This window comes from Colossoma macropomum, unplaced genomic scaffold (assembly GCF_904425465.1).
Source record: "Colossoma macropomum unplaced genomic scaffold, Colossoma_macropomum, whole genome shotgun sequence".
NCBI lineage: Eukaryota > Metazoa > Chordata > Actinopteri > Characiformes > Serrasalmidae > Colossoma > Colossoma macropomum.
This window is the reverse complement of record NW_023494789.1, coordinates 18,087,816-18,101,360: the sequence shown is the minus strand read 5'-3', so window position 1 is coordinate 18,101,360 and position 13,545 is coordinate 18,087,816. Positions and strand designations below refer to the sequence as shown.

General features: G+C 40.1%; 1 protein-coding gene across 1 annotated transcript in view; it reads left to right on the top strand.

Moving 5' to 3' along the window:
- The window catches only part of crocc2 (ciliary rootlet coiled-coil, rootletin family member 2), an 89,893-nt gene that overhangs the window by 49,093 nt on the left and 27,255 nt on the right, over positions 1-13,545 (top strand). Inside the window, exons 16-22 of the mRNA XM_036570394.1 lie at positions 3,878-4,024; positions 4,234-4,464; positions 6,671-6,864; positions 8,548-8,675; positions 9,017-9,186; positions 11,010-11,189; positions 12,582-12,716. Of these exons, the coding sequence (XP_036426287.1) occupies positions 3,878-4,024; positions 4,234-4,464; positions 6,671-6,864; positions 8,548-8,675; positions 9,017-9,186; positions 11,010-11,189; positions 12,582-12,716 (1,185 nt within the window). The remainder of the gene's footprint in view (positions 1-3,877; positions 4,025-4,233; positions 4,465-6,670; positions 6,865-8,547; positions 8,676-9,016; positions 9,187-11,009; positions 11,190-12,581; positions 12,717-13,545) is intronic.

Here is a 13,545-nt window from a genome sequence, read left to right as displayed (position 1 = left end):
TCCTCTGGCACACCTGGACAATAAAGACTGTTATGCTAGGCGATTGTTTGTAGATTAAAGCTCAACATTCCAAACTGTTGTCCCATGCAAACTTTTCACTAAGCTTCTGGATCTGGGACTAAGTATGGCCCTGTGGTACTGGATACTGAGCTTTCTCACAGGTAGACCTCAGCATCTCATCCACACTCATTCTTAGCACTGGTAACCAAGTCAGTGTGTTGAGCTCTACTCTGTTTTCAATCATGACTACAGATCACTCCTGCACCTTTTTTTTCCTTTGCTTGTTAATTTTAGGCTTACAGAAAGATTTGTAATTGAAATATTAATTGATTAAATAATAATTAAATACTAGATTTAGGTACAGCAATGCATGTCACCCCTTCACTGGGCCTCTCTATGTAATCATTCATAGAGTGTTATACCTATATCACAAGTCTTTCGTTTTTAATTCAAAGGAAGATGTGAAGAAAAAAAATAGGCTTTCAAAAATGGCAAGAAAGACAGTGTGTCAAGGTGGAGTGCTAAAGCTGTTATCAGAAAGGTAGTTTATTCTATAGAAGCCACGGTTCTCAGATCTAAACAAAAGCCCATATCTTTCTGCAAATGTTAGCATTTTTTAGATTTCCCTCATACATAGCATACCCTCTGTTTTTGTTATCATGTTCTCTCACTGAAACGTTTAAAAGGTTTAACTTGAAAGTGAAGGTGAAGAACGAAGTGGTCCAGTGTCTATTATGCGTGCTATGTTCCCCTTCTATCTATAGAAGCAAAAAACATTACAGCTGTGTCACTTACAAACAGTGTATTAATATGTAGTCGTGTAACTTATATTCATTTTCACAGCGTGCTGCATGCTAGAGATGAAAGCATGGTGAAAGTAAGAGTAGGAATTATGGAGCTATGACATATGGGTTATTATGAAAATTTGGCACTTATTGTGATAGGTTCTGCTAAAACAAATGAAATGAGGCAAGGGGCCTGTGACATCTTTGGAGGGCGGTGGGGGGGTGGGGCACCTCTGTCAATCCTCACAGGCTAATAAGGCTGCGTCAGTATGGCAGCCCACCTTCCTAAAGGGCACCAGTCATCCTGCACACACACTTTTATCCTTCCTTCCATCAGGGTGATAGTACGGGACAGTCGTCAGTGAGTAAAAAGTGAAAAACAGTTTTTAAAATTTGTTTATTTATTTATTGATTTATTTTTTTTGGGCCATCGGGTGGCTCAGTATGCAGTAAATCACTTTATAATTCAAACTTCTTATTATATTATCTGAACTTTACTTTCTGCACATTTATTCCTTATAACTTACATCTGCTTTTTAAACTGCAGTAGACACTAATGTTCACTTTAACATACAACTGTATTTCTATTGTTAGTATTCTGCTGGAATGTAACGTGCTGTTCTATGATGAACTTACATATACTATCTCATTTGAAAATGCACGGTCACTTTACCAAGTACACTTGTCACATTTTGTCATCCGGTTTTCACACAAGTCCTAATAGTAGATAAAGAGAACCAAATTAAACAAATGTTTGGAGAATGGAAAACACTGCGTCCCAGCAGAAATCTTATCCTATTTGTGAGAGATGGCAGTGGTAGTATCGTGGTTTGGGCCTGTTCTGCTGCATCTGGGCCAGGACAGGACAAAATATCAGGTCATCTGTCTGTGAGCTGAAACTCAAGAGAATGTGGGTCATGCAGCAAGATAATGACCTAGCACACAAGTCGTTCTACCAAATAATGGTTAAAAAAGGATCAAGTTAATGTTTTGGAATGGCCAAGTCAAAGTCCTGAGCTTAGTCCTCCAGTAATGTTGTGAAAGGACCTGAAACAAGCAGTCCATGGCAGGAAACCTACCAACATAACAGAGATGAACCTGTTTTGTACGGAGGAATGGGCTGAAATTCCACCAAGCCGATGTGCAGGATTAATATAATAGAGTCTAATATTAATAGAGTCTAATATGTTTGCCTCATTTGTTAAATGTGGTTCTCTTTATCTACTATTAGGACTTATGTGAAAATCTGATTAAGTTTTAGGCCACATTTATGCAGAAATATAGAAAATTCTATAGGGTTCACACAGACCACGCAAGGAGGTGGTCATAATGTTATGCCTAATTGGTGTATGTATGTAATATTATCTCGTCTTGTGTGTAGTCCTATTTTGTAGTAGTTACTTATTGTATTGTGTTGTCGCTGTGATGTATTGTTGAAGTCTGTAGGAAACAACAGACTTTGAAAAAGTCTGTTACGGTTAGAGCCATAACATTTTCACAATATCAGCTTTTTAAATATTTGCCAGATTAACCAGAATGTTGTTTTGTTCTAGCCAGGCTGCAAAGCATTTCACAGCCCATCTTGCTTGCCAAATTGTATTCTGTTTATTGCTGGCTCCAGATTGTCTAGTTGTTCTGCCCTCACAGCTGCTGACCAAAAAACGTGGCAATGACAGGTTCAGAATTTGATGGAGGTCTGCTGTCGTTCTGTACTTAAGAATCTGACCAAATGAGCTGCTGGTTCCATTGTTTCTTTTAGAAGTTATCTAATGTGACCATTTTCTGTTGGTAACTTTTATCTGCATAAAGCAAATTGTTACTGAGCAACCAGAAACGGTAATTGTGAAAAAAAGCTGGATATTGGTGATATTAGCACATGTAAAATGTTTCTCCAATCTCCAATCAGATTGTGTCTTTGGAACTAACTGTATATCTCACATCCTACAAAGTAGCTCCGGTATCATAGTTTCAAAGTTTAATTGTATTTTAACCTTCACAGTTACACAGCTCAGCAAAATGTTCTGCTGTTATATTGTTTTCCTAAAGACTGTGCTTATTTGGTCATTAAATCACTTTTTCACAAAAATTCTAGCTTTAATTCAATTAATTATCAAAAAACTCCTGGTCTGCACTTTCCTGTCCTATTGAACATAGCCAAAGACATTATAAAGAAGGAAGAGACAGCTCATTGGTTGAAAAATGAATGGAAAGCCTTAAGGATTAATGCTACAGTGGACTTGGCTTGGAAGTAGACAGTTGGAGCTCGGAAATGTATCTTTTTTCGATCGCACATTCAAGCTACAATGTGGTAAAAACAAACGAGTATTGTTATAACAGGCTAGATCTAGTGACCCACTACACAGCTAGTGTAGTGACCAGGCTAGATCCCACTCACTCACTACACAGCTTCTTCAGCCTGCTGCCATCAGGGAAGAGACTGCGGTGTCTCCGGGCCAGGACCAGCAGGATGGGGGACAGCTTCATCCACCAGGCTGTCACGATGCTCAACTCTCTCCCTACTGTGAAAGTGTTATAGAAGCAACCAGTTACTATGTATGTTGATTGATCTAAAGCAAATATCATTTAAAAGTAGAGAAGTGGCTCTTTATTACTGTTGGCAGTGTGAGCAGCCATGTTGATTTGACGTCATATGCTGAGCTCAGAGTTGAGAACAATATCCTAACTTTCCAATTAGGAAATTCCAATTAAGGGGACGTTTTCTTTGATTTTCCCACCCTTCAGTAAAAAGAGCCAATCAGCTTGCTTGATTGAATGAGGAATAGTCTCCCCTTGATGTGGAGATTTGCCCAGGCACAGTAGCTGGAGCAACCTGAAAAAATATGTTTTTTAGTTAAGCACTACAAACTATTTATACTGTTTTTGTCCGATGTTAATGTTTTTGCAATGTTAATGTGGCTTTCAGTTTAAGTTTTATAGGTCTCTCTCCATTTAAAGATACAGCAGTCTGGTCTTGTATGACTGGAAATAACTGTCCAGGAGCATTGCCAAGATGGCCACTGTGTGGCCAGACGTTCCTATAAGGAAATTTGACATAGCTAGACTCTGTTTTAACACTGTTCCTCTCCCTGTAGGCAGAGGCCCAGAATTCAGAGCAGGAGTTGGCGCTCACCAAACTACAGAGCGAGGAGGCAGGACTCAGAGACTCCTTCGCCAAAATGGCCGCCCTGAGTGAAGGACTGGCTAAAGACAAGGTGGAGCTGAATCGTTTGCTGCTACAGGTCTGAAACACTTTTCTCTTGTAACGTATCTTAACATCTACCCACTGATGTAGCTAATATGGCACAATATTTTATAATGGCTAAAATGATGATTGCCTGTTTTTACCTGCATTACAGTTTCAGTACACTGCAAACCATTACAGTGAATACATACTGACTGTAATTTTCCAGATCGACACTAATAACCGACCTCTGATGTTTGCTCTAAGGTGGAGGCGGAGAAGGTGGAGCTTAGCGAGCGAAAACGAGAGACGGAGCTTGAGCGGGTGGCTGCCAGGGAGGAGCTTGCCCACATGCAGCAGGAGCTGATGGATGTTAGTGCTGAAAAGCGAGCTCTGGAGGCCTCACATGTGCTCCTCCAGGAGGCCCGCGCGAGCCTGGACACAGAGCTGACCATGGTGCAGAGGGAGAAGAGCTCAGCTCTGGAGCAGCTGGCCCAGGTCAACCCCTCTCCCCTGCCCCGAGCACCTGGGTGCACGGCCCTTGAGCCGGTGTGATTCACAGCCCTCAGCTGCACTCCGCTGCGTCTCGTAGTCACATTAAAAAGCCGAGGGGAGATATTGGACGCATCTGCCACGCTACTCAACACCTTTCTCCGAGGGCTATGAGTATGAGTCTTGGCCCAAGCGTGTGTTTTATTAGCCTTTCAGGAATTGGAAGGGGGGAGTAGAGGGGCTCTTAAGTGTGAAAGAAAAAGAGGAAGACAGCATAGATAGATATTACAGACGGGTAATATTGCAGCGAGAGGAGACGAGTGAGGAGAGCCGTAAATTAGCAGCTTGATCTTTTGTCTGTAGGACAGACAGTGAGTTGTGTGCGAGACAGTAAGGCATAATTCCTGAACTGATGTTCTAGAGTAAAACTAGGTTAACTCACACTGACCTTTTTTCTTTTATAAAAAGTATTTTGATATATAAATGATCATCTCTATTTAGAAGTAAACACAACCTCTGTGACAAACTGTTTTAGGAAATAACATTTTTTCTGCAAGTGTAAATGTACAGCTAGTTTATATTTGAATAACTTAAAAATAGTATATTGTAATTTGAGCATGTGCAAAAGTTTGGACACCCTTTGGACAGTTATACATTTTCAGAACTTGATTAACTTGTTGGCCTCAATTGACTCATTAGGATTGGCTAGGCAGATCAAGAATTATCATGAAATGTCAGCTGATGAGTTCCAAAGCATAATAAATTATTTGACATTTTAAACCTTTTGCTAACACTTAACAATAATGAGCTCCTCTAAGCAGCTGGTGGAGGATCTGAAAATAAGCTAATTGATGCCTTCAGGGCAGAGGAAGGCTATAAAAAGATATCAAAGTGCTTTCAGCTGGCTATTTCTGCTGTCCAAAATATCATTAAGCAATGGCAGTTAGGGGGAACAGTGGGAGTCAGGGCATCATTCTCAGATGGAAAGGCAAAGCAAAATCCCCATATGACAGCAAAGGACCTGTGGGAAGATTTAGCTGACATAGGAGTGGTGGTGCACCATTCTATAGTGCCGTGTTGTTGCACAACATCTGCATGGAAAAGTCACCTGAAGGAAAATGTACCTGCGACTTCATCACAAAAGTCAATGTAAAAGTATGCTAAACAACATTTAGATGAGCTAAACAATGTATGTTTAGAGAAAAAAGGGAGCAGCTTTTGATGAAAAGAATTTCTTGCCAGCTGTTAAGCATGGGCTTGGAGCTATTAGGCTTTGGGGTTGTGTGCCAGCCAGTGGCGCAGGAAACATTGCATGGACAGATGGAAAAATGGATTTTGCTAAATAGCAGCAAATTTTGGAAGCAAATGTGCCAAAGTCAGTCCAAAAACTGGCGGTGAATACAACAGGACAATGATCCAAAACATACCTTAAAATCCAAAATGAACTACTTCAGGAAATGCAGGCTGAAGCTTTTGGATTGGCTCTCACAGTCCCCTGACTAAACATGCTACGCGAGCCAGACAGCCCAAGAAAATTGCAGAATTGGAACAGAATAGAAAGACTCTTCCATTTGCAAACTATGATGGCTGCCAAAGGAGTATTAACTTAATAGGGTGTCCAAACTTCTGCACATGCCACGATTACTTTTTTTTTTAAGGTAATCAAATATAAAAGAAACGGTACATTAATATTTAGAGAGGTTGTGTTTACATGTAGTGAAAATATATAGCAATATAAGTTTTAGCTTTAACTGACACTTTTTGGCTGCAACTAAAGATTCCTCCGGCCTTTTCGCTGTAAATTTCAGGTGGATAGCTTGGCAATTCATGTAAACTTTCCTCCTGCTTGATAGCAAATGCTTCATTACACGCTCAGTAGGGACAAGTCTCATGTTTCAGGAAAATATTTGGACAACCTGCTGTTTGGCTGCATGAAATAAACAGTTTGGCCCAGTTCCTATGTGGTCATTTATGGCTTTAGTCCAGTGACTGACATTGACTGACACATTAACAAACTCCTAGGGTTCGAGTGGTGATTTGATTTATATTCACATATCAGTGAGTATTTTGTCTGCTCGTGAAGAGGGTTCACAGAATTTAATCTGACCTTGGCTTGGATTTGAATAATAACTGAATTTGACTAAACAGTGTAAATGTTTTCATGTCAGCATGTTCATATATATGAGTTGTATGTGTGTCTGTGTATGTGTAGGTGAGTAAGCAGAAGCAGGGAGCGCTGGAGCAGCTGAGTGTTTGTCAGAGAGAAGCCGAGCTCCAGGCTGCCTCGCTGCAGCGGACAGGCAGAGAGAGAGAGGAGCTGGCCAAGGACAAGGCCAGTCTCGCTGTCCAGCTCACCACAGAACAGCGAAAAGCCAAAGCGCTGGCCCAGGAGCTGGCCGCTCTTCGGTGAGCGAGTGTGTTTGTGTATTAGTCTGTGTGGGTTTTAGTAAGTGAATGTGGATTAAGTGTTTGTATTTGTGTTGGATTCTGGGGCTGGCAGGCAATGTGAAGCACCTGTGTTTTTTACCAGGGCTTTGCACCGTAATCAATAGCTCCTTTTTAATTATTAAACTCTTCCTAATGACCATGAGCCTCATCAGTCAAACACTGAGGTGGGGTCAGACATGCTTTCTGCCGTTTGGATTGTGACCACACTATCCCTCACTTCTTTCTGAGTGATGCTGGTCCCAGCAACTGCCAAGCAGTGACAAATTTTGAGTGTTCACAGTACACATAAAAGGAAGGATTATTTTCAGATTTATTTCTCTCGTTCTCGTCTGTGAACAAAGATTTAGATGATGGTTCAGCCAAATATCAAATTTGCACAATTTTCCACTCATCCCAAACGTGGTTGATTGGCCTGTATATGTTTGGTACCCTTTATTGATTTTCCAGTAAAAATGGCAAGTTAAAAGTTATGAATTTTAATATGAATTTTTATAAATTGTTTATGTAAAACCATGAGTGTCCACACTTCGTCTTTATTACAGCTTTTATTCTTTTCAGTAGACTTGTGTTCAGTTTCTCTGCAGGGATGTTTTTCCACACCAGTTTAATCTTAGATGTTGGTTGCATTTTCTGCGCATGATCCAGGTAATTCACTTTCCATTGTTCCACAGTCCATTGTTCTAATGAAACCAGCGATGTCTTTTTTTTTGCTTATGCTTTTTTTTTATTATTATTCTTTTTTGTCTATTTTCTTTTCTCAGTAACAGCGTTTTGACCGTTAACATTTTTTCAGACTCAGAGAGTTGTCGTCTCACAGTGCAAGGATAGACAGAAACACCCAATCTTTTTTAAGATCTGAAGCAAGAGTGGAGCTTTATTTTCTTCTATCTGTCAAAGATGAAAGCTTTAAGTACTGATTATATGATGGTGACAGTTTTAGTGGTCTAGCAGGACTTGCACAATTGTTAGGAGTCACATCTTTTGTAATTATTTGAACAGTTTTGGTAGCTACTTTTTTCTACATAATCTCGTTTAGCATTATCTATCCTTATGCAAGTGCATTATCTTATACCTAATCTCAGAAGTATCTCTTATGTAAAACTTGTACGTAATGGCCATTTTGCCTGGAAATTAAATAAATTAAGGGTGGTCTATGACTTTTTTACACAGTACCTTTTTTTTTACTTTTGTACTGTGCAGGTACATTTTTTTTATTTATCAAGGTACAAACAATGCAAGTTATATATATAATATAAGTTTAAAAATATAATTACAATGAATTATATCAGAATTATGTTCCCTAACTAAAGGACTAAAGATGTGCCCTTGAAGATACCAACCCAGTTACAAGAGGGGCACCAACCCAGTCAGAGTTTAGTACCTTTTTTCTGAGTGCAGTTTTGTAACTGAGTAATATTGTAGCTAAGTAAGAGAAGCTAACTTCAGTCACTAAACGTCTTGGCTGAGATGCTACTGCAAGAAAAGTGTGCATATTTGATTTTTGGCTCAACCATCACTCTAAGTTGGATCCTGAATGTAAAGTGCTAGGAATGTACAGTTCTGTCAAGCAAAAGCACTTTGCACCAATCTCAAACTGTTCCCCCTCTTCTCTGCCTCTCTCTGCCTCTCTCTCTCTGTCAGTGCGGAGTGGGAGTCCCTGGAGTCTGCTGTATTCGATGGGCAGGAGCAGATCTCGTCGCTGGAGGCAGATCGTGCCCGGCTGGAGGGAGAGAGAGGCAGCCTTCAGCAGGCTAATGAGGCTCTGACACGTGAGTGCGTCCCTGGGGGGCCTCCTCCCCTCGAGCTGTGGCTGGGCTGGGCTGTCCAGCCACGGGCCCCTCCAACAGCCCACGCGGGGCCCATATTTCAGCCCAGGGCTTGGGAACAGCTGGCCTAAAGGGTCAGCGGCTCTCTCCTCCCAAGCTCAGTGCGGAGAGCATCCACATTATATACTATTTATGTGTCAGCACTGTCACTATGTATCGTGTAATGATAATTCAAGTGAGCATTATGATTTCATATTTTCCCAGCATCTGGATCTGAGGACCATGTGTTTCAGTACATTTCTGCTGAGGGGGTTTGTGTAACTTGCAAATGTGTGTATGTACAGGTGAGGTGTCTCGTGTCCAGAGTGAGCTGGTGCAACAGGTGTCCCTGGCTCTTCAGGAGAGACAGGCTCTAGAGCTGAAGCTAGCCCAGGCTGAGAGAAATGCCCAGCGATCGCTCACTGCTGCTCAGCAGAGCCATCAGGAGCAGTTGGAAGCTGAGCGCAAAGACAAGGTACCACTGTGACCCTCTTACATTCTCTGAATTACAGAACCCATAATGTAATAGTGTCTAACACTTACGTTGACTGCCATAATCTGCCATAATCTACCAGTATACACTGTATACTGACTTTTTTAGGCTGTTTCTGCAAACAAACTTCTAAAGATGTGTTTTTGACATATAGCCACATATAATATAAATATAGACATATATTTTTATTCTAAGATGCCTCACCAGTCAGGTAGAAAACCAATTTTAATTGGTTCATTTTTGTCCATTTCTATGGAGACCACCACAGGATTCATACAGTCGGTTACAGACGTGTCAATATGATTTGAGGTAAAAATAGACAGCTGATTAAAAACGCCTGTAATTGATGATTATGATAAATATTAGCATGACGTGCTAGTACAGCATACTAGTAACACGATCCATTTACTAACCTTGGGTAAGGTTTGCTCACATTAGCTCTATGAAATTAGCAGCGTTTCAGTAGCTAAGCAGGCTATTAGCAATTTTGTAAGACCAAAATTTGTTTCTAAACAAATGAAATTCTCAAGTGTAACCACATATTTTATGATTTTTTTTTGTTGTGTCCATCTGAAAATAAATGGAAGACAGAAGGAAGAACAGAAAACTTGTTCATGTGAGCTCATGACTCACTGTCACAGCAATGCAAATCCAAACTACACCAGTGTTGTACAGCAAACTCAATGCATACAGAACTAAACTGGCCCACATTTTACCAAACCTGTATGACTACCTGTCCTAAGCATTATGACTAAGACTGTGTTTATATGACAAGCCTTATTGATTAATTCTGATTTTTTAAGACTGGGATGATAGGCAGTTTTGAAAAATCACTAAAATGTAAAACTGTCAATAAATATAGATTTTTTTTCATTATTTAATACCGTGGGTTATTCGCAGTTGTACAGTCTGTATATCTAGGACAGTTTCTATTTGCACCAGAGAGGAGTGACGAAGCTGTAAGGCCTTTTACACACACAAAGCCATTTAGAGCTCATAGTAGATCCCATGTTGATGGAACTTCTTTTGCTGTTTGTTAAACTTCTTTAGCACCACAGGCTGTTGCCAGGTATCTGAGTCTTTGAGTCACACTGGCTAATAGAAATATAATAACTTTATCACTTTTACTTTACCTCTTTTGATCTGCAAAAACACATTGTACTTAATGTGAAGGTTTCAGTGATAAATAAGTTAAATAAGTAAAAAAAAAGTGTTATTGTTGTGTTTAAATGTTATTTTTTTATTCTGGCAGTTTTCTGCAAATTTTGTTAGGGAGAAAGCTACAGTTGTGCTGTCCATACTGTTGTGCTGTACTGTTATCTTGGCACGGCATCTTTGTGGAGAGAAGTGAATTATTTTTACAGCAGGGTCTTCTCACGTCTCCCTTTCACAACCTCGTTGCTCGCTAGCGGCTAAACACAGAGTCACAACATTTTACTCACAGAGAGCCAGCAGTGTCTTATCAGTGTCTTGTCAGAGTTTTATTTGATTTATTTGATATTAATTAAGGGTGTCAAAGTTGATTTCCAATCCTGCCAGTGGAATGGCCACCAGAGGGGCTGCAAAAAGAGGTTTAAATAGTATTATGACCTTGCAAACTCCTGGTGGGTCACAACACTATATAGTTTAGTGCTTTCTGTGCTCCAACACACCTGAGTCAGCTCATCAGTTAAATGAGGTGTGTTACAGCAGGGAGAACACTAACCTGTACTTCATATCCCAGTTAGAGAATTCCGTAGTAAAGCATGGAGATTTTGCTGGATGATTGAGCTTAATCTGAGCCCTGTGCACCTGCCCTGCTTTAGGAGTGTGTGAGGCTGGCGCTGACTGCGCAGCGGGAGCAGGCTGAAGAGCAGCTGCGTGCGGATTGTGAGGAGCTGCGGGTGCGCAGCCGCACTGAGCTTCAGCAGCTGCAGGATGAGCTGGCCAAAGTGCAGCAGGACGGCAAAGACAGCCTGCTGCAGGCTGAGGGCCACAAACAGCAGGTGTGTATCTATGTATGTGAATGTATGTGTATTTGTAAGAATATCAATGAACCTGTTCAACTTCAAAGTGTTTTATGTTTGTCTTTTAGTACGACTTTAGGTATACTTACATAAAGAAATAAAGAAAATGTAGTCATTTACTTTAGTCGTTACCCTTGCAGTTCTTTAGGCCAGTGGTTGCAAACTCCTGGGTTCTGGCGGCCCACTGCTCTGCACACTTTAGTATTCAGCTTGCTCCCAAGACAACTGCTGTAACTAATCAGCTCACTCTAGGGGAATCACACCGTTTTGTTAAGATGTTTGCGTAATTAAATGGTTAAGATGTGAACAGAATAATTCAGAGGTTTGATATGAAATGCTCCACTGTAGAGAACTGTTCACAGTGGTGGTGATAGGAACCATATCTCTGAAGTGTTTAATGCCTCTTAAGTCTCCCTCACAGAAAGTAATGCCTGAAACATTGTTTTACAATAGTTTTGGAATAAATTTTGGTCTAAAACATAATTTTTAAATACTTTCAATGATGGTGAGATACATGCAGAGCACTGGAGTGTAAAATAATACCCAAAGAAAACCTAAACTTTTAGATTCACCCCATGCTATCATTATCATCATTGCATGTAAAAGCTCAGGGAGCACATGCAGGTTTATTGTTTTGAATGGTAAATAAAATGTCTATATTTGCATTGTAGACACCGCAACCCCTGGTTCCTATCACACCACTGTAAAGAAATTTCTGTTAAGAGTTTCTCTACAATAATTCATTTCACATCAAACCACTCTGAATGAATTTGTTTACATCTAAATAAGTTAAATATGCAGACATTTGTAAAATTACTGGAATTCTCCTTTAACAAGCCCTTACTGATTTAAAAGCAGGTATGTTGGAGCAGCAAAATGATGAAAGAAAATGTTCAGGGCAGTGGACATTCAGGACCAGATTTGGGATTTTGGCCAGTGATTCCCACACCTGGTCCTGGAGTATCCTTCCCTGCACATTTTGTTTGAAATCAGGTTTTAAACTGAAGATTAAACAGTAGTTTGGGAATCACTGGGTTAGGATCTCATTGCTCCAATTTTGTTTTTTTTCCAGTTTCTACTTTTTTTATCCGATTTCAAGAAGCCAGCCTTCCTTCATGTTGCGTACTTAATATGTATTGTGTATTTAATGCCAAATAGATCTACAGAAATCTAGAAAAGCAGACCTTTCAGTTTATTTAACTCATATAAAATGTCAGATGTTAAAATTATTTTTCCTTCTCCTACAACTGTGTAGATGCAAAGTTTTCTTATGACAGCGACAGTCTGCTCTGTGCTTATAAATGAAAGGCTTTGATTTAGGCCTCACCTGGGTGTCGTAATGTGATCACATTGCTGTTATTTCCTGGGCAGGCACTTTCAGAGAAGGAGGCAGAAAAGACAGCTCTGAACGAACGCATTCTCACATTGCAAAGAGAAATGGAGATGAGTGCCCTGGAGACAGAGCGCATGCGCAGAGACTTCATGAGCAAACAGGAACAGGACAAGGTACAAGACTTCATCCAGTGCCATACTTGCACTCCGTTTGTCACAGCATAAAAACCGCTCCTAACTACGGATTATCTTAGCAGACACAAAGGACTGATTATCAACTAAAAGCAAGCTAAAATGAAATAAATCAATAATATGCAGTACCATGAAAAAGTCAGAGATCACCCTTATTATTTCATTTCCAGTAAAAACAGCCATCACGTGCAAGTTTTTCAGAAAAAAAGCAGAAAACATATATTTAACAGAAAATTACACAGAAGCCTGAACAACTAAATATGACATCAAATTTTGACTTTGCCTTTATAAAGATTCCATTCTTTTTGGAAAACTTGCTTTCCGTTTTTTAAAGAAATCTGCAGGGATATTATCCCACAGCTCCAAAGTTAAAAAGTCTTAGGAGTTGGTTGCGTTTTTTGCTTCTCACAATGAAGTTAATCCAGAACACATTCAGTGAGGTCTGGACTCTGGGGTGATCAGTCAACAGTTCTGAGAACACCAGCAGCTTCTATGTTTGATTGAAAATGGCTTCTTGACAGCCACACATCCTTTCAGACCCATAGTGTTTTTTTCTCACAGTGGAAGGGTGGACAGAAACGCCTGATTATTTCAGATCTGAAGTGAGAGTGGAGCTTGATTATCTCCCCCCTCTCAAAGATGAAAGCTTTAAACACTGTTTATGTTTAGTTTTGGTGGTCTACCAGGTCCTGCATGGTTGGTTTTTCACTTATTTTACTTTGACTTCACTTTCCTTACAGAAGTGTATTATCTCATAGAACCTCCTCAGAAATATCTCCAAAAAAATCAATTATAAATTGTACTTAATGGC